Genomic DNA, 21,822 nt, shown 5'->3' on the forward strand with positions numbered 1-21,822 from the left:
GTAGTTTCACGTGGAGCTCTGGCGATTGGCTGTATCTCCCTTGTGCTAGTGACAATCATGCAGGTGCTATTTTGAAATAGCTACCAGTCTTGCATTGGTAGTGGTTAGTCATATTATCTAAAAAAAGTACAGCCATGCATTGCTTAATGATGGGGATATGTTCTGAGAAAGGCATTATTAGGTGATTTTATGATCGTATGAACATAGAGTATACTTACACAAACATAGATAGTCTAGCTGACCACATACCTAGGCCGTATGGCATAGCCTATTTTTTCCAGGCTGTAAACCTGTATAACATGTTACTGTACTGACTACTGTAGGCGTTTGTAACACAACAGTAAGTATGTATCTGAACATACTTAGACAGAAAAAAGATAAAATAAAAAAACAGTATTATAATCTTAAGGGACCATGTTGCGTATATGGGCCATTGTTGACTGAAATGTTAGATGTGGTACATGACTGTATTTGTGAATCAACTGAGGGTTCAAAAGAGAGTAAATGCTTTTTTTGTGTGTGATAAAAAGTCTTTCATTAAAATGAAATTGATTATTTTGAAAACAGGAATTGATATTCTGGTAAATAATGCCAGTGCCATTAGTTTGACCAACACATTGGACACACCTACCAAGAGACTGGATCTGATGATGAACGTGAACACCAGAGGCACCTACCTCGCGTAAGTTTGCAAGAAGCGTTGTGTGGGAGGATGTTGCAGTGTTTTCTCAGGGAACTTACTTAGTTGTAAACAGATTTGAGCCAAATTAACAGTGTAGTTCAAAATCTGGTCAATCCTTATAAAGACCTAGAAGTCCTTCATTCAGTCAATAGTATTTTATTTTATTTTATTTTTTATTAACTTATTTTTTTGAGACGGAGTTTCATTCTTGTTGCCCAGGCTGGAGTGCAGTGGCACAATCTCAGCTCACTGCAACCTCTGCCTCCTAGGTTCAAGCGATTCTCCTGCCTCAGCCTCCTGAGTAGCTGGGATTACAAGCGCCCACCACCACGCCCAGTTGATTTTTTTGTATTTTTAGTAGAGACAGGGTTTTACCATGTTGGCCAGGCTGGTCTCGAACTCCTGACCTCAGGTGATCCACCCACCTTGGCCTCCCAAAGTGCTGGGATTACAGGCGTGAGCCACCATGCCCAGCCCAATAGTATTTTAAATAGCTTTATTTGGAGCTCCTTTTCTCTATGAATTTAGGAAAGACTAAAGTAGGCTGACTGCAGTGGCTCACACCTGTAATTTCAGCACTTTGGGTGAGGGGAGTATTATTGGAGGCCAGGAGATTGAGACTAAGATGCAGAAGATGGCAAGACGCTGTCTCTACAAAAAAAAGTTTTTAAAATCAGGCGGGCATAGTGGTGTGTGTGCCTACTGAGACCGTGGTGGTGGTCTCGTCTACTCAGGAGACTGAGGCAAGAGGATCCCTTGAGCTCAGGAGTTTGAGGCTACAATGAGCTGTGATCATGCCACTGTACTCCAGCCTGGGTAACAGAGAAAGACTCTGTCTCCAAAGAAAAAAAAAAGACTAAAGTGTAGCTTAAGCATTTTCTCAAATATTTGCATGTGTAAACACTTACATGTATACTCTGTCTTTCATTGGACACAGTCCTTTCATAGGACTATTTCTGATTACTGAAGCCAGCAATAGTCTCCTTCATCTGAAAAAGACCTGGTGTTAAAAAAAAAAATAAAAGATGTAGGTTTTAGTTATTTAAATAACAGTAAGGTCATTCTCATTATGAATCACCCTGTATTGTAACCAATAAAAAGACTAATACTTTCTTGGGCTTTGCCGGGGAAATGTAGACTATCGAATGAAACAACATAGTCTTGATCTGTTCTGGATTCATCAGACAACCCGTCTTATTGTCCATTTATTTATTTGTTTATTTACCCTCTGGTTCTATATTTTCCATGTGGATATCAGGATACATGAGGTTAGAACTTGCCTCTGTACCTTACGTGTATCTTGTTACACACGGAACAGGTGGTTAGGAGCTTAGGCTCTGGAGTAAGACTGCTTGGATTCAAATCTTAACACTCACCCCTCATGACTTTCTATTTTGTGACCTTGGACAAGTAACTTAACTTCTTGCAGATTCAGTTTCTTTACTTTTAAAATGGCAATAATACAGTAATATGTTATAGGGTTGGTCATGAGGGTTAAATGTCTAAGTTATTAAGTTAGAGTCCTGAATTTTTCCCTCAGGTATGTTTTGTTGGGTCTGCAAAACTTGGCCCAGACAGTGTTAAAACAAAATTGTTTTCATTAGTTACCTACATTCAAAGTTTTATTAGTTAGGGCCAGGCATGGCGGCTCATGCTTGTAATCCCAGCACTTTGGGAGGCTGAGCCAGGCAGGTCACTTGAGCCCAGGAGTTCGAAACCAGCCTAGACAACATGGCAAAACCCTGTCTCTACAAAAAATAGAAAAATTAGCTGGGGATAGTGGCACACCTGCCTGTAGTCCCAGCTACTTAGGAAGCTGAAGTGGGGGGATTGTCTGAATCTGGGAGGTGGACGTTGCTGTGAGCTGAGATCATGCTACTGCACTCCAGCCTGGGTGACAGAGCGAGACCCTGTCTCAAAAACTTTATTGGTTGCTTATGTTGAAAAAATTAGAAGATTTATACAAAAGTCCAGATTTCTAGCTTTTCTTGAAATCTTAGAAGATCTGGCCACATTGAGAAGCATTACCACATGGCAATGGTTGCTGTAGCTGAGTGGCAGGGTTATCGACTGACTCATCGGATGGGGCCAGAGCTCTGTTGTCTTCTGGATGCTGAGGACAGGCTAACAAGTTATAGCATTGCGTTTACACTGTTGTTTTTCTTATATGAAAGAGGAAAGTGAAATATTTCTCATAACCACATCTCTCTCTGAATTGGGAAAATGAGACTTATGCCAAGAGGGCCGTATGTTCAAGTAAAATGGGCGAAAGCTTACTTGTTTGTAGATATGAGGCATATTTCTATAAATTCCATATGTAAGGTAGGTCTCTATTGAATGAAACCATATCGAATCCAACCGTAGTAAGAATTATGGCAAATGGCTGGGCGCAGTGGCTCATGCTTGTAATCCCAGCACTTTGGGAGGCCAATGCAGTCAGATCACCTGAGGTTAGGAGTTTAAGACCAGCCAGGCCAACATGGTGAAACCCTGTCTCTACTAAAAATACAAAAAATTAGCCAGGCGTGGTGGTGCACACCTGTTACTGGACTACTCCGGAGGCTGAGGCAGGAGAATCGCTCGAACCTAGGAGGTGGAGGCTGCAGTGAGCCAAGATCGCACCACTGCACTCCAGCTTGGGCGACAGAGTGAGACTCTGTCTCAAAAAGAAAAAAAGAATTATGGCAAGCATATAGATTGTGATGAAAAACTTGAACTAGAAAAGGAATTCATTTTTCAAGAGTTTGTGTTTATTTTCAAATAAAATAGGCAATGTTGCTATGTGATACTATCATGGTACTAGAAAAAATTATATGGGAATAAAAATATTTTACAGCTGGCAACTTTGTGAAAGAATTTCAATTGAATGTTAAGTATTTGTTTAAACAAATGCTTAAAAATATAAACCTAACCAGGAATACTATTGCTCAACATCTTGAACTAAGGCTTAGTTAAGGGAGTGTTGTGTGAATAAGTTTAATGATTTCTGGCAGTTTCTATTATAGATGATGAAGCCACAGATATACATATACAGGTTGAGTATCCCTGGTCTAAAAATCCCAAATCCAGAATGCTCTGAGATCTGAAACTTTTTGAGTGCTGACTCGATGCTCAAAAGAAATGCTCTTTGGAACATTAAGGATTTCAAATTTTTGGAGTAGTGATGTTGAACTGGTTAAGTATAATGCAGATATTTCAGAATGAAACCTGAAACAATTCTGGTCCCAAGCTAAACTTGTACCACACACCTAGGTATATGGCATCAGGAGAATTTTGACGTGATTAAAAAGGTTTTAGACTGGGTTTTCACGACATGAAGTGACTTCTAAGGTATTGACAAATATCTTGGCAAGTTTAAGGTAGATTTATCAAAACTAGTAATCATAACTATAGACAGTGCTGTAGCAGTGGTCAGTGTTAACTTTAGACTTATTAAAATCTAAACAAATGGAGGTATATGTTTTGCAGGGGTGCAGACATTGTTTGCTCATTGTATCATTCACTAGGAATTGCTCCCTACTAACAAAGTTAAAAATATACATGTTTTCTTTCCAAGAGATGATCAATACAAGTAAAGCATTGAATTTTATGTAGATTTGTAAAAATTAGTAATCATAACTATAGACTTGACCTTTTAAACTGACATTATGACTGATGTGTACATAAATATATGAGTCTCTTTGTTTTTTCCTTGTGAAATTATGTCTTTGGAAGCCCATTTGGCAAAAATACTTTGGTCCACTTTCCTATATTGAGGTCATTTTTCAAAAATGAAAGTGATGTCTTAACCCACATTTTTAGATGTGAAGGTTCAATTAAAAACAAAACGGACCAGGTAGGGTAGCTCACGCTTGTAATCTCAGCACTTTGGGAGGCCGAGGCAGGCGAATTACTTGAGCCCAGGAGTTTGAGGTCAACCTGGGCAACATAGTGAACCCTGTCTCTGTTTTAAAAAAAATTAAAGTTAAAATTTAAACTCTTGCACAAAGATTCTATTCACTATTGAAAGTTCCTACCTTTATAAATAGCTACTTTAAAAAAAAAACACTAAATAAAATTAAATATTGCTCCCAGTTAAAAGCAGATCACAATGCCAAATGAAAGACCTCACACTGACCTTTGGGTCAAAGAAAAGTGTCAGATTTTTGGCCTTCTATGAAAGGTATGTCATAAAATGAAAATTCATAATGAAATATTTCTATTTTGGTCGGGTGTGGTAGCTCACGCCTGTAATCCCAGCACTTTGGGAAGCCAAGGTGGGCGGATTACCTGAGGTTGGAAGTTCGAGACCAGCCCGACGAACATGGAGAAACCCCATCTCTACTAAAAATACTAAATTAGCCGGGTGTGGTGGCACACGCCTGTAATCCAGCTACTCGGGAGGCTGAGGCAGGAGAGTTGCTTGAACCCAAGAGGCAGAGGTTGCGGGAAGCCAAGATCACACCATTGCACTCCAAGAGTGCAACAAGAGCAACAAGAGCAAACTTCTGTCTCGAAAAAAAGAAAAAAAAGAAAAGAAAAGAAATATTTCTATTTTATTTTTACTTCCCTGGTAACTCACAGAACATATTTCTTTTTTAATTTGTAATTTTCAATTTTAATTTATTATATACTCTCCAGTATTACATTGTTTGTATCATGTTAAATGCTTTTAGAAGCTTAGTAGTAAGGTTCAGTTGTATCTCTGAACAGCTGATTTTTCTTATTCCCAGCTGTTTGAAATGCTTGTTCCCTGGTGCCGTAAAGAAATAGCACTTGAACATAAATTTAATTTACTCAGCAAGGCCGTTTTTATACTTTCTGCAGAAAGGGTATACTTGCCAGCAGTTTTGCCACAAGAGTACACCGATCAAAGGAGACAGGGTCATTTATAACCTGATGCGTCCACCCGACTGCTGTGCCCGGTTTCCATTGGCTGGAACGGGACCTCATTTCTGTATTTGTCCCGGTTGGCTAGCAACTTAGAACTTTTTTTAAAAAGAGGCAAAGGCAGAGAACAAAGTGTCTCCGGAATTGGTGGGTTCTTGGTCTCACTGACTTCAAGAATGAAGCCGCGGACACTCGCGTTGAGTGTTACAGTTCTTAAGGTGGCGCGTCTGGAGTTGTTCGTTCCTTCTGATGTTCGGATGTGTTCGGAGTTTCTTCCTTTTGGTGGGTTCGTGGTCTCACTGGCTTCAGGAGTGAAGCTGCAGACCTTCGCGGTGAGTGTTACAGCTCATAAAAGCAGCGTGGACCCAAAGAGTGAGCAGTAGCAAGATTTATTGCAAAGAGCAAAAGAACAAAGCTTCCACAGTGTGAAAGGGGACCCGAGCAGGTTGCCACTGCTGGCTCGGGCAGCCTGCTGTTATTCTCTTATCTGGCCCCACCCACATCCTGCTGATTGGTGGAGCCCAGTGGTCTGTTTTGACAGGGTGCTGATTGGTGTGTTTACAATCCCTGAGCTAGACATAAAGGTTCTCCATGTCCCCATCAGATGAGTTACATACAGAGTATGGACACAAAGGTTCTCCAAGGCCCCACCAGAGCAGCTAGATACAGAGTGTCGATTGGTGCACTCACAAACCCTGAGCTAGACACAGGGTGCTGATTGGTGTGTTTACAAACCTTGAGCTAGATAGAGTGCCGATTGGTGTATTTACAATCCCTGAGCTAGACATAAAGGTTCTCCACATCTCCACCAGACTCAGGAGTCCAGCTGGCTTCACCCAGTGGATCCTGCACTGGGGCTGCAGGTGGAGCTGCCTGCCAGTCCCACGCCTGTGCTCGCACTCCTCAGCCCTTGGGTGGTTGATGGGACTGGGTGCTGCGGAGCAGGGGGTGGCGCTTGTCGGGGAGGCTTGGGCTGCACAGGAGCCCACAGAGGGGGTGGGAGGCTCAGGCATGGCGGGCTGCAGGTCCCGAGCCCTGCCCCACGGGAAGGCAGCTAAGGCCCAGTGAGAACTCGAGCGCAGTGCCGGTGGGCTGGCACTGCTGGGGGACCCAGTACACCCTCCGCAGCTGCTGGCCCGGGTGCTAAGCCCCTCATTGCCCGGGGCCGGCAGGGCCTGCTGGCTGCTCCGAGTGCGGGGCCCGACAAGCCCACGCCCACCCGGAACTCCAGCTTGCCCGCAAGTGCAGTGCGCAGCCCCGGTTCCCGCTGGCGCCTCTCCCTCCACACCTCCTTGCAAGCTGAGGGAGCCGGTTCTGGCCTTGGCCAGCCCAGAAAGGGGCTCCCACAGTGCAGCAGTGGGCTGAAGGGCTCCTCAAGTGCCGCCAAAGTGGGAGCCCAGGCAGAGGAGGCGCTGAGAGCGAGCGAGGGCTGTGAGGACTGCCAGCACACTGTCACCTCTCAAAAGGAAGGAGGAGGTAACTTGTGGAGTGCTGAGAAAGGTAAAAACACCTTCAAATAAGGAAGAGGAACAGGCTGTGACCTAATGCTTGCTTGGACCAGTATATGCATGGCAGGGCAAATATTTAGGCTAAATTATGGGAGCTAAGAACATAAAGTACATTGATTTCTTTATCATGGCTAGCAGATATTTAAGAATGTTAGTACAGGTCTTTGAATAAATTTTGCTTCCAAGAGAAGTTACTATTTATTCCTAATTAGACAGGGAGGAAAGTCTTTGAAGAGGAACCTCTACTTTACTTTTGACACCAGCTCACTTTATTCATTTACTCAAATGCCTTACAGGCCTTTGAGTTTGCAACCCCAAGTAAGTAAAATAATTCATGAAAGGTAATAAAAGCAGAGTCTGGCACATAGTTAAGTTTTCAATAAATGTAACTGTTTTATTAGGCTGAAGGTATCAGTATCTAAGTGTGGTGCTAAGAGTTTTCAATGTAATATATAAGAGGGCATGCTACTGTGACAGATGCACTTGATGTAGGATTAGCAATGTTGAGGTCCAGGCCAGCAAAGTGCAGATGGAAAGGTTTTGTCCCATAGATCAAAGGAAAGCTCATGTTTAGAATGTAAATGAAATGAGCTCTTTCCTTTGAGTGTAAAATATGGTCTTATTTACTGGAGTATATTTAGTTTGTTTCTTCTTAATGCTTCGAGTTGCAGTTTCACTGTTTTAATGAAACTCAGCTGTAATATTGTGTGCCCCACCTCACCTCCATAAAAGTGAAGCACCTTTGGAAATGAAAACAGTGTCTACCAAAACCCCTCTAATGGTATTGATTATATTTGGTAAGCTTGGTAAGATGTTGCTGTTGTTAACACCAGTATTGTACATTTGGTAATTAAAAAACTGACTTGAAAGAAGAATGAACTAGTTCATTCACAGCTCCTGGCTCATGGTAAAGAAAAAAAAAGAATGGACAAGTTCAGAGTCGTAAAAGTCCTAGAAGTCATTGAATGTAAACGAAAGCTAAATTTATAGCTAAAATAAAGCTATAAATTAAGCTATACTATATTTAGCTGCTGACATTATATAAAAATTAACATTTTAGAAATATTGGATCTGGGCCGGGCGCGGTGGCTCACGCTTGTAATCCCAGCACTTTGGGAGGCTGAGGCGGGCAGATCACGAGGTCAGGAGATCGAGACCACGATGAAACCCCGTCTGTACTAAAAATACAAAAAATTAGCCGGGCGTGGTGGCGGGCGCCTGTAGTCCCAGCTACTCAGAGAGGCTGAGGCAGGAGAATGGTGTGAACCCGGGAGGCGGAGCTTGCAGTGAGCCGAGATTGCGCCACTGCACTCCAGCCTGGGTGACAGAGAGAGACTCCGTCTCAAAAAAAGAAATATTGGATCTGAATTTTAAATAAATTACCTACCTTAATGAGTGACTTTTTAAAAATAAAGCTATGTATTGCACCCAAAGGCATATTTTATATTGGTGAAAATTAAATTTGGGAATGTAATGAAAGTTATATTACTAAATTATAGTTCCAATGTAGTAGAAATACTATGCCTATTAAGATGAAATAAATCAGCATACATAATACTAACAACAGCAATTGTTTATTTCATGTTTAGTATATACATTGTCCTAAGTATCTCATATATATCATCTAATTTTAATCTCTTGGTCAATCATAGAAGGTAACGAGTATTACCAACATTTGCAGAGGAGAGAGCTGAGCATTAGAATGCTATACAATTTTCCCAAGGTCAACAATGAAGGGGCAGAAGCAGAATTTGAACCCTGGTCTGTCTGACTTGAACACTTATATTATTTACCATTGTGCTGACCAACAAGTACATTAACTATCTCTGAAAATTACATATGTGTTTTTGGGAGGCAGAATTTGGGATGGTTGTGGTTGCAGATAACCTCAGTTGGGCTTAAGGCTAGTATGTCAAGGATTTGTTTTTTTCCATCAAGCAGATCATGTTGTCAGGCCATTAAGCAGAATTTCAAAGGATGAAAATTAGTTGCTTTTTCTGTCTTAATTCTAGAAAGCAAACAAAAGTACCCTATGAACAAAACAAACAAACAGTTCCCTACAGATTTCTGAGCAAGTTCAGTTACTCTGTAGGAGTCGTTTAACATGTATCTTGGCCGAGCGCGGGTGGATCACGAGGTCAGGAGATCGAGACCATCCTGGCTAACATGGTGAAACCCCGTCTACTAAAAATACAAAAAATTAGCCGAGCGTGGTGGCGGGTGCCTTGTAGTCCCAGCTACTCAGGAGACTGAGGCAGGAGAATGGCGTGAACCTGGGAGGCGGAGCATGCAGTGAGCCGAGATTGTGCCACTTCACTCCAGACTGGGCAACAGAGCAAGACTCCGTCTCAAAAAAAAAAAAAAAAGTGGATTGGCCCGGCATGATGGCTCACACTTGTAATCCTAGTACTTTAGGAGGCTGAGGCAGGTAGATCGCTTGAGTCCAGGAGTTTCAGACAAGTCTGCGCCACATAGCAAGACCCTGTTTCTAAAAAAAAGAAAAAAAAATTACAAAAACTATCCAGGTAGCTGGGGGTGCTGGCACATGCCTGTAGTCCCAGCTACTCAGGAGGCTGAGGTGAGAGGACCACTTGAGCTGGGGAGGCAGAGGCTACAATGAGATGTGATCATGCCACTGCACTCCAGCCTGGCAACAGAGAGACCCTGTCTTAAAATTAAAAAAAAAAAAAAAAGGAGAAGTTGGCTGGTCACAGTGGTTCACACCGGTAAACCTGTAATCCTGGCACTTCGGGAGGCTGAGGTAGGAGGAGTGCTTGAGTCCAAGGGGTTCAAGACCAGCCTGGGCAACAAAGCTAGACCCTGTCTCTAAAAAAAAAAAGGAGAATTTGGCTGGTCACCGTGGTTCACACCTGTAAACCTGTAATCCTGGCACTTCGGGAGGCTGAGGTAGGAGGAGTGCTTGAGTCCAAGGGGTTCTAGACCAGCCTGGGCAACAAAGCTAGACCCTGTCTCTAAAAAAAAAAAGTACAAAAATTAGCTGGGCATGGTGGTGCACACCTGTAGTTCCAGCAACTCAGAAAGCTGAGGTGGGAGGATTGCTTGAGCCCAGGAGCCCAGGGGCTCAAGGCTTTAGTGAACTGTGATTGAATCATGCACTCCAGCCTGGGCAACAGAGCAAGGCCCTGTCTCTTAAAAAAAAAAATGTGGAGAAATTGTTAGAAAGCTATTAAATTTGGCTTGTATTTTCTTTTGCTTTCAGATCTAAAGCGTGTATTCCTTATTTGAAAAAGAGTAAAGTTGCTCATATCCTCAATATCAGTCCACCACTGAACCTAAATCCAGTTTGGTTCAAACAGCACTGTGGTAGGTGGTAGGGTGAGGGGATGGTTTGTGCTTAATTTGTTTTGAATTAAATCTGTGTAAGTCTGATGTAATCACAATCTGCACATAACATTCAGCATTGAATTTTCTATGCCAAATCATTAAGTGGCATTTGGAAAGTAGATTCTTAATCTTTTATCTGTAATTTAAAAAATTGAGGCATAATTTACATTCAATAAAATGCACAGCTCTTAATGGTTCAGTTTGATGAGTTTTGAGAAATGTGTATAACCAACATCCAAATCAAGATACAGATTTTTACTATTTCAGAAAGCACTTTCATTTCCCAATGAGTGTGTTTTACCGTGTGTAATTTATTCATCTATAAAGTTGGTTAAAAACTATCTATGAGATACTTTGTTTTTCTTAGCCAGGTATGCACCTGTAGTCCTAGCTACTTGAGAGGCTGAGGTGGGAGGATCGCTTGAGCCCAGGAGTTTGAGGCTGCAGTGAGCTATTATCATGGCACTGCACTCCCGCCCGGGTGACACAGCGAGACCCTGACTCTAAAAAAAAAAAAAATGACAAAAAAACTCTATTACCTTTCATAGCAAACTAATGGTTTAAGGTAAATATGCTAAGCAACAAGATTTACGTATAGGTGCCTCCTTTAAAATAGTTGCATCAGTTTTTATTTCAGCACAATTCACTAACATTTGGAAAGGCGCTTGGAATGGGAACCCACAGAGCAAAACTGAAAGAAGTTCCACTTTAATTGACTAGGTTAAATACATTTGCAGCCGTTTTTTTAAATTGTTTTACTAGCAGTAGTTTCCCTTTAAATAAACACATTCATTCTTAAAAAAAAAAAAAAAGCAGCCAGGCATGGTGGCTCACATCTGTAATCCCAGCACTTTGGGAAGCCGAGACAGGTAGATCACTTGAGGTCAGTAGTTTGAGACCAGCCTGGCCAACATAATGAAACTCCATTTCTACTAAAAATACAAAAATTAGCTGGGCATGGTGGCACACACCTGTAATCCCAGCTACTTGGAGGCCGAGACACAAGAATCACTTGAACCTGGGAGGTGGAGTTTGCAGTGAGCCAAGATTGCACCACTGTGCTCCAGCCTGGGCAACAGAGTGAAACTGTGTCTCAAAAAAAGAAACATATTAAGAGATAATAATGTAATTTACCCTCATAGTGTTAAGAAAAATGAAAGTTTATTACTGTCACTTTTATTTTAATCAAATATTAGGAGGGAAATATATAAAACGATTTCATCTCTGTTCACTTCTGTAAAACCTGTTCTTTAGAAAATAGTACATTTAAAAGTTATATTTTATATATTTTATATTATTGAAAAGAATTCTCAAAAATATATCGGAGGCTGGGTACGGTGGCTCATACTTGTAATCCCAGCACTTTGAGAGGCCAAGGCAGGTGGATTGCTTGAGCCCAAGAGTTCAAGACCAGGCTGGGCAACATGACAAAACCCTGTCTCTACAAAAAATTGAAAAATTAGCCAGGCTTGGTGGCACACACCCATAGTCCCAGCTACTCGTGAGGCTGAGGTGGGAGGGTTGCTTGAGCCCAGGAGGTACAGGCTGCAGTGAGTCGTGATCACACCACTGCACTCCAGCCTAAGTGATAGAGTGAGACCCTGTCTCAAAAAAAAAAAAAGAGGCCGGGCGCGGTGGCTCACACCTGTAATCCCAGTACTTTGGGAGGGCGAGACGGGCGGATCACGAGGTCAGGAGATCGAGACCATCCTGGCTAACACGGTGAAACGCTGTCTCTACTAAAAATACAAAAAATTAGCCGGGCGCGGTGGCAGGCGCCTGTAGTCCCAGCTACTCGGGAGGCTGAGGCAGGAGAATGGCGTGAACCCGGGAGGCAGAGCTTGCAGTGAGCCGAGGTCACGCCACTGCACTCCAGCCTGGGTGAAAGAGCGAGACTCCAACTCAAAAAAAAAAAAAAAAAAAAGAGTATGTGTGTATATATATATATATATATGTGTGTGTGTGTGTGTGTATATACATGTGTGTATTACTATTTTCTTCCTGATATATATGTGTGCGTGGGTGTGTTGTATGTATATACATATATACATACATGTATATACACATGTATATGTATATACACATATAGATATATATGCATATTTATGTATATATACATGCACACATATATCAGGAAGAAAATAGTAATAGAAAAATTAGTTATTTCTACTCACAAGTTAATCAAATTAATTTCTCTTATAATTAAATTATTATTTTTTGTGGTTCTTTCAGCTTATACCATTGCTAAGTATGGTATGTCTATGTATGTGCTTGGAATGGCAGAAGAATTTAAAGGTGAAATTGCAGTCAATGCATTATGGCCTAAAACAGGTATGTATTTTTAAAAACTTCATTTGTTAGATTTTCATGTATTGTCCTTGACACTTATTATTGTTTTTTTTTTGACAGAATCTCGCTCTGTCACCCAGGCTGGAGTGCAGTGGTGTGATCTCAGCTCACTGCAACCTCTGCCTCCCAGGTTCAAGCAGTTCTTGTGCCTCAGCCTCCCAAGCAGCTGGGACTATAGGCGCACACCACCATGCCTGGCTAATTTTTTGTATTTTTAGTAGAGACAGGGTTTCACCATGTTGGCCAGGCTGGTCTCAAACTCCTGACCTCAAGTGATCCGCGTACCTCGGCCTCCCAAAGTGCTGGGATTACAAGCATGAGCCACCATTCCCAGCCTGTCCTTGACACCCTTGAGGTGCCTCTCGGGTATGATGGGGTGAGAGTATGTAGACTGTTAACACTAACTTCAATCGGTTGGGAAACAAGTTCAACTTTTTATTGTACAACATAAGATCCTTTTCAATCATCTTCCAGCCTTGGCTTAGACTACATGAGTGACTCTTCAGCCAATAGCCTTTGTAGGAACATTGACCACTGGAGCACTTTAAGAGTCTTTTGAAGGCCAACAGGAGAAGCTGCTGTTTCTCCATCTTTGTTTCTGGAACGTTCCTAAATTCTGCAGATTCTCATACTTTTGTTTTCTCCTCACACGTTCTAACAAATGCTTTTTAACATTTTTGTATTCTTACTGCCCTTGTCTTTTTCCTTTAGAAAAAGCAGGATTATCTTTCCTTTCACATGAATTCTTCTGAATTCACAGAGTACCTGGAACCCTGTGAGATGACAGAAGAACCTGTGTATGCCTGGGCTTGGTGTGCAAATTTACAGTTATGATATAACAGAAGTTGATGGCTTCCTTGCTGGGCAATAAGAGATATAAAAATGAGAGAAAACCAGCAAAAATGAGAAAAAAGGAAAGCCTGTCTTTCTTATAGGTTCTTACCCTCTGCTTCTGTATCAAAGTAGCTTAAAGGAAGAAAAAGAGACTATAACATTTCACTATACATTTTTCCATGTACTAATGGGTAATGCCCATGAAAACCTTAACTTCTTTTCATCTTAAGTGTAAATGGTGCCAGCTGTGGTTACAGATGGCTCACGCCATCCCAGCACTTTGGGAGGCCGGGGTGGGCAGATCACTTGAGGCCAGGAGTTTGAGACAAGCCTGGGCAGCGTAGCAAAACCCTGTGTCTACTAAAAATGCGATAAATTAGCCAGTTACTTGGGAGGCTGAGGCATGAGAATCACTTGAACTTTGGAAGCAGAGGTTGCAGTGAGCCGAGACTGGGTCACTGCACTCCGTCCTGGGCAACAGAGCAAGACCCTATCTCAACAACAGCAACAAAATATGCAAATGGCAATCACATCCCAGAAAAGTATGTCTAATGATAAAGAGTACGTAGAGGGACTGGGTGTGGTGCCTCACTCCTGTAATCCTAGCACTTTGGGAAGCTGAGATTGGATGGGAGGATTACTTGAGGCTAGGAGTTTGAGAGCAGCCTGGGCAACATAGTGAGGCCCTTAAAAAAAAAAAAAAAAACTAGCTAGGTGTAGTGGTGTACACCTATAGCCTCAGCTGAGATGGGAGGATCACTTAAGCCCAGGAGTTCAAGGCTACAGTGAGCCGTGGTCATGCTGTTGCACTTCATCCTCGGCAACAGAGTGAGACCCTATCTCAATTAACCCACTTCCCATTTGTCCCGAGAATCCTCTTGTCTCTAATTCTAATGTAACATCATATACATTTCTGTTACATTAGGGTTAGAGGCAAGTTCTGTTTAGAAATAACTCAATTACTTTTATGTTTTCACATTGAAAATCAGTCAGATTTGCTTCAGCCTCAACGTGTGTGTTTATGTAAAATTAAATGAGCACTGGCAGCGAGCTGTACTTTTTTTTTTTCCTAAACAGGAAGTGGGTTAAAAAACAAACAAAAAAAGAGAATGCATAGTGGGAACCACTTTTTCATTTCACTCTTTAAAAATTTAACAGGCCAGTTGCAGTGCTCATGCCTGTAATCCCAACACTTTGAGAAGCAGAGGCAGGAGGATCTCTTGAGGCCAGGAGTTCAAGACCAGCCTAGGCAACATAGTGAGACCCCATCTCTACAAAAAATTAAGTTAGCTGGGCACAGTGGAGCATGCCTGTGGTCCCAGCTTCTCGTGAGGCTAAGATTGTAGGATTGCTTGAGCCTGGGAGATTAAGGCTGTAGTGAGCCGTGATCATGCCACTGTACTGCAGCCTTTTGAGACAGGACAGAGTGAGATCCTGTCTCAAAAAAACAAACAAAAATTCAACAGAAACTTGATTATACTCACATTGGAATTTAAACAGGAAATCAACATGGCCCCTCTACAAGGAACCACCTTAGGAATCAATACTGGTGTTTCCACTCCTAGGGTAGTGCTCTGCCCGTAATAGTCACTCAGATCTTTGTAAATGCATATTTTTGGATTCCTTTGGAAAGTCTTCATATTCTTCATTACATTTAAACAAAAAATTTTGTAGTTTTTTTTAGTGGAAAGGGAGTTTTGCCATGTTGGCCAGGCTGGTCTTGAACTTCTTGCCTCAAATGATATATCCTCCTCGGCCTCCCAAAGTGCTGGGATTACAGGCATGAGCCACTGCGCCGGCCTCATTACGTTTTTGAAAACATTTCTGCTGATGGCAGATTGGAATCTTTTTCACTGAATTTGCCGGCAGAGGGGGTTTCTAGATGACTACTGGAATTCATGTCCCTGCTGTCCCTCCCTTTCCCCTGATTGGAGCTAGGGTGGTGGGCAGGTAGGACTAGGAAGGAATGAGTAAGACTTGATTCTGTAAGAGAAGGAACTTGAGAAGCTTGTGAAAGCCTGTTCTTTCCGAGCTAGAGGACAGAATGGAGCCAGGTGAGAGAACTTGAGAAAGAACAGATACTCAGAAGGGCTTTGACCATGGAGATCTGAGGATTCAACAGGGTGACTCAACAGGCAAGATAAGTATTTCCTATCCTTGAGGAGTAGAAGTGAGGAGACCTCAGAGACTTCTTCAAGTCCCAAAATAGATTCAGTGACTGGTATATCTGATATGATAACTTACTACTGCTGGCAAAGCTGGCATCAATTTAAACTATCCTGGGCGACAGAGTGAGACTGTCTCAAAAAACAAACGAACTATATAAGGGTGAACAGTGCTATTAGGAAACAAAGAAAAATTGCAGTACAGCTAAGAGGACCCAATATCCAGACATAGAAAAAATAAACAGAACACCCAGAATAGCAGTTTTCAGTGAAATAAAACTGCTAAAGAAACAGAAAATATCTCAATTTAAAAACAAAAATCCCGACATAAGAGATTGAATTATAATATGAAAAATGCTTTCTGGAACTAAAAATAGATTGTGTTTTTAAAATATATATATATATATATATATGTATATGTATATAATAGTTGAAGGGTTGGATGTTGAGTAACACCTGAGTAAGCAGCTTGGATATTCTAGTGCAAGAAATATCTCAGAAGAGCAAAAACACCCTGAAATAAATGGAGAGAGACTTAGAGGACACATCCGGGGAACTTCACATGCAACTATCAGGAGTCCCAGAAGGAGGTCTGGAAAGAGAACAAACAGAGGAGAAACAATAATTGAACGAATAATAGGAAACAATTCCCTTGAGCTGAAGAAAGACCGATATGGATGTAGACTAAAAGGTTTATCAAATTTGAGGCTGAATTTATGAGGGGAGAAAGACATCAGGGAGAACCTCAGAGTTTCAAGGATAAAAAAATCTTCCAAGCCTTCAGGCAGAATATATGTTACTTACAAAGGAAAATGATGGCAGACTCTTTTATCTTCAATGCCAGAAACTAGAAGGCAGTGGAATAACATCTGTATATGTTGCTGATACAAAGGGACTCAGCCAAGATAGTTATTTATTGACAAGATGAAGGGAAGATATGTGGATATGCTACCACACTTGAGAAGAGTCCTGTAGAAAGGGCTGTTAGCCAAGCAGCAAATCTGTCAGAACAGAGTTTTCAAGACAGGAGTCAGAAAAAAAGAGGAGAGAAAATAATGGCTAGCAAATAAACCTGTAGTATATTTAATATATGGTCAAATGTACATGGATTATATAGAATAACTGGGAATATGAAATACAGGTACCAAATAACAACTCTCTATATTGAAGAGATAGGATAAGAGAAAAGTTTAATAATTGTCTCTGGCCAAAAGCACTACACTGTTTTCAAAACCTAGAATTTGGGGAAGAGGGAAATGTGGAAGTCATTGAATTCTTTTCTGTTTTTTTGAGATGGAGTTTTGTTCTTGTCACCCGGGCTGGAGTGCAGTGGCGCAATCTCGGCTCACTGCAACCTCTGCCTCCCGAGTAGCTGGGATTACAGGCGTGCGCCACCATGCCCAGCAAATTTTTGTATTTTTAGTAGAGAGGGGGTTTCACCATGTTGGCCAGGCTGGTCTCAAACTCCTGACCTCAGGTGATCCACCTGCTTTGGCCTCCCAAAGTGCTGGGATTACAGGCATGAGCCACTACACCAGGCCAGAAGTCACTGAATTCTAAAGGACTCATATAAGCATGGGAAGATTAGGGAAGGGAATGCTTTCTAACCGTCTTGTTTTGAGGCAGCTACAATTCTAGATGGTATCTTTGTTGTTGTTGGTTGTTGTTTGTTTTTAGAGACAGAGTCTCACTCTGTCGCCCAGGCTGGAGTGCAGTGGCACAATCGGCTCACTGCAACCTCTGCCTCTGAGGCTCAAGCTATTCTTGTGCCTCAGCCTCCTGAATGGCTGGAATTATAGGCACTCGCCACCATGCCCAGCTAATTTTTGTATTTTTAGTAGAGATGGGGTTTCACCATGTTGGCCAGGCTGGTCTCGAACTCCTGACCTCAGATGATCCTCCTGCCTCGGCCTCCCAAAGTGCTGGGATTACAGGCGTGTGCCACCACACCCGGTCTAGATGGTATCTTTTTAAAAAATTAGGCTGGGCGCGGTGGCTCACGCCTGTAATCCCAGCACTTTGGGAGGCCAAGGTGGGTGGATCACGAGGTCAGGAGATTGAGACCATCCTGGCTAACATGGTGAAACCCTGTCTCTACTAAAAATACAAAAAAATTAGCCGGGCATGGTGGCGGGTACCTGTAGTCCCAGCTACTTGGGAGGCTGAGGCAGGAGAATGGTGTGAACCCAGGAGGCAGAGCTTGCAGTGACCTGAGATCGTGCCACTGCACTCCAGCCTGGGTGACAGAGCGAGACTCCATCTCAAAAAAAAAAAAAAAAAAAATTATATTTTCTGTTTGGTGCTGGGGTGTAGAAATGTTTTTGCATTTAAACGTTATAGGCAGCTATCTTTCTAAACTTTCTTGTTGAGTCTAATAATTTATCTAGAGTCTCTTGGATTTTCTGTGCAGGTAATAATATAATCTATAATAACATTCCAATTTTTACATCCTTGGTTTCTTTTTTCTTGCTTTACTGCACTCTCCTCTCTCCTCCTCTCTAGCCTTCACCAGTAGTTTTCTCTTGACATATTGAGAGCCCAGCAATGCTTTTAAAAAATGTTTATTGCTTATTTATAGTTTTATTGTAATAAGACAGCCCTTTAGAGTATATAAGTCATCATATAGTTGATCCATGAACAATGTGGTGTTAGGGATGCTGGTCCCTAGCAGTGAAAAAAAGAAAACATATTTCCAGAAGCAGAAGACTAGTCCTATCCATTTTTAATTAAATATATTACTAGATATTTTATATTTTTGTTGTTTTCAATATATTTTCTAGTTTGTTAAAGTATATATTAATATAAAAGCTATATATCTTTGTAACAAATATACTAGTAAACTGAACTCTGTTAGTACTAAAAAGTTTTCTGCAGATTCTCCTAGATTTTTTTAGGTTTAAAGTCTTATCACAAAAAGTGACAATTGTGTTTCTGCCTTTTTGTTATATGTTAAATTATTTTTCCATTTCTTATTAGATTAGCTAATCCTTTTAAAACAATGTTGAATAGTAACAGTGATGGGACCTATATTTGTTGTGTTCTTGTCAATAATGAGAATGCTTTTCTTTTCATCGTTATGTATATGCAGTTTCTTCCCTTTTTTTTAACTTCAGTTCTTGCATCCTTTCTACTACTTAATGCTGTGTTGGTATTAAATGTGACAGTTAAAGCATTAAGGTCTTACTTGATTTGCTGGAAATTTTTGTGTAACTTTCCTATCTACTAAGTGGACTTGATAAGTTGGTAACTCATACTGAACTACCATAAAATCTCCATGTAAGTTTTTAAATGCTTATTAAAATTGAAATATTACTTTTTAGTCATATCTCAAACTTGGAAATATATGAGAATTAAGCAATAACATTGTTTCTGCTATTAGTGGTTTACAAATTTTGTTAGGGCAAATAAATCATATAAATATAATGCAACCAGAGAAGTAATCTACCTAGATACTCTTCAAATGTGTGGACTCTTGACTGTAAAGTTCAAATAGATTTCCATAATCTATTAATTATGGAAATTAATTCCATCTGTATCTTTTCTTCTGTGAGAGCCTTTGAGCTTTCATATTCTCGGTGTCACATTTTGTTTAATTTTCTTATTAGCACACTTATTCTGTATTCCAGATTCTCAATTAACCATATAATATAGTTCATGTAAAGAAATGATAGAACTGATTTTTATTTATTTATTTTGAGATAAGATCTTGCCCTGTTACCCAGGCTGGAGTGCAGTGGCATGATCACAGCTCACTGCAGCCTTGACCTGGGCTCAAGCCATCTTCCTGCCTCAACCTCCTAAATAGCTAGGACCACAGGTGCATACCACCATGCCCAGCTAGTTTTTCAGTTTTTTTTTTTTTTTCTTGTGGAGATGGGGTCTTGCCATGTTATCCAGGCTGGTCTCGAACTCCTGGGCTCAGGAAATCCTTGCACCTCAGCCTCCCAAATTGTTGGCATTACAGGCGTGAGCTACTGTGCCCTGCTAGAACTAATTTTGATAAAATATCCAAACGTCACATTAGTATTTAAAATTATTCAGTTTCTCTTTGCTTCTTTGGGTTTGTGGCACCCTGGCCACCCCCATCTGGCTGTGGTAGCCTCTGTAGTCTGTGGGCTGGCAGTTTGTTCTTCTTTTAAAGTTTCTTTCCCTACCCAATCCCCACTTTCAGGTAAGGCTTCTTTTTTTTTTTTTTGAGATGGAGTCTTGCTCTGTCGCCCAGGCTGGAGTGCAGCGGCATGATCTCAGCTCACTGCAACCTCCGTCTCCCAGGTTCCGGCGATTCTCATGCCTCAGTCTCCCAAGTAGCTGGGACTTCAGGCGCCTTTCACTATGCCTGGCTAATTTTTGTATTTTTAGTAGAGACAGGGTTTCGCCATTTTGGCCAGGCTAGTCTCGAACTCCTGACCGCAGGTGATCCACCCACCTTGGTCTCCCAAAGTGCTGGGATTATAGGCATGAGCCGCCACTCCTTGCCCTGGCAAGGTTTCTATGAGGTCTGTTAGGTGTACATCCTGCAGCTTATTGGTTTAAAATGTACTAGCCTTTGATGTGGTCTCTTTGGGGCCGATTGGGAGAAAGAAAAATCAATAGTGCAGCAGTTTTGATACTGAATATTGACAAGTGTCTTTATGAAATGAAGAACCAGTCCCTCGAAAAAATAAAAATAAAGTAATTCAGTTTCTATATTGCACATATTCTTCTTAGCTGTGTGAGCTGCAGTAGCTGTCTGTACCTAGTTTCCCCTTATATAAAATTAGGTATTATAAATAACCTCTAAAGCCCTTTGTTGCATATTTTTCAAACTTTTAATTATGAAAAAAGTCAAACATATGTACAAACATGTATACAAGTAGGGAGAGTAGTACATCATGTACTATTCTGCTTCAGCGATTTCACCACATGGCCAATCTAGTTTTACCAGCCCTCACACCTCCATCTCCCTTTAACCCCACTTCTAACCTCACCAGATGATTATTATATTACTAATTAATCAATTAATTAATGGTTTTTTCGAGACAGAGTCTCACTCTGTCACCCAGGCTGGAGTGCAGTGGCGCCATCTTGGCCCATCGCAGCCTCCACCTCCCAGGTTTAAGCGATTCTCCTGCCCCAGCCTCCCGAGTAGCTGGGATTATAGGCGCCCACCGCTGTGCCCGGCTAATTTTTGTATCTTCAGTAGAGAGGGTGTTTTGCCATGTTGGCCAGGCTGGTCTCGAACTCCTGACCTCAAGTGATCCACCCGCCTTGGCCTCCCAAAGTGCTGGGATTACAGGCGTGAGCCACTGCGCCCGGCCCTCACCACATTATTTTTAAGCAGATCTCAATCATAGCATCATTTCATCTGTACATACTTCAATATGTATTTTTAAATGATTAGGGCTCTTTAAAAAGACAAAATTATTATCATAGCTAACAAACGTACCTTAATATCATCTAATATCTAGTCAGTGTTCAAATTCCCTCAAGTGTCTTATAAATGTTTTCTTTGCAATTGGTTTATTTACATCAGGATCTAAATTGTTCCATACATTGCATTTGTTTGATAAATCTCAAGTGTTTTTAATCTAAAGAAGTTACACTCATTTTTTTTCTTGCCACTTATTTCTTGAAAAACCAGGTCGTTTATCTTATAGGATTTCTGTCATTCCAGATTTTCTTGATTCTCCCAGTCGTATCATTTAACATCTTTCTGTATCCTGTAAGGACCCTTATATTAGTATATGGTTTATTCCCATTCTTCTTTCTTCTGGCATTATTTTATTTATTCATTCATCATCCAACAACTATTGATTGGACGGTTATCACACAGCAGACAGGGGTACTGGGGATACTTCTTTGGCCTAGTGTATATGTAGGTTGGTAGAAGTTAGGTTTTAAAAGCATATTTAATCCAGCATTTATGCAAAGTATTATTACAGCCCTGGTGGTACTCTTGAACCGAACTGCCGCATGTAGCTGTGTGAAACATATCCAGAGTTCTAGTTTAGGAACAAATGAAGGATTTCTTTTCATTGTTGCTTCCTATCTGCTATGTACTGGATAAAGGGAGTTCCCCAGCTCCAAGCAG

General features: G+C 41.3%; 1 protein-coding gene across 1 annotated transcript in view; it reads left to right on the forward strand.

Annotated features, from left to right (window-relative positions):
• Window positions 1-21,822, forward strand: part of HSDL2 (hydroxysteroid dehydrogenase like 2) — an 89,664-nt gene that overhangs the window by 22,812 nt on the left and 45,030 nt on the right. Inside the window, exons 4-6 of the mRNA XM_003264004.4 lie at window positions 568-682; window positions 10,280-10,383; window positions 12,637-12,735. Of these exons, the coding sequence (XP_003264052.1) occupies window positions 568-682; window positions 10,280-10,383; window positions 12,637-12,735 (318 nt within the window). The remainder of the gene's footprint in view (window positions 1-567; window positions 683-10,279; window positions 10,384-12,636; window positions 12,736-21,822) is intronic.

Source organism: Nomascus leucogenys, chromosome 8, assembly GCF_006542625.1.
Source record: "Nomascus leucogenys isolate Asia chromosome 8, Asia_NLE_v1, whole genome shotgun sequence".
NCBI classification, from domain to species: Eukaryota; Metazoa; Chordata; class Mammalia; order Primates; family Hylobatidae; genus Nomascus; species Nomascus leucogenys.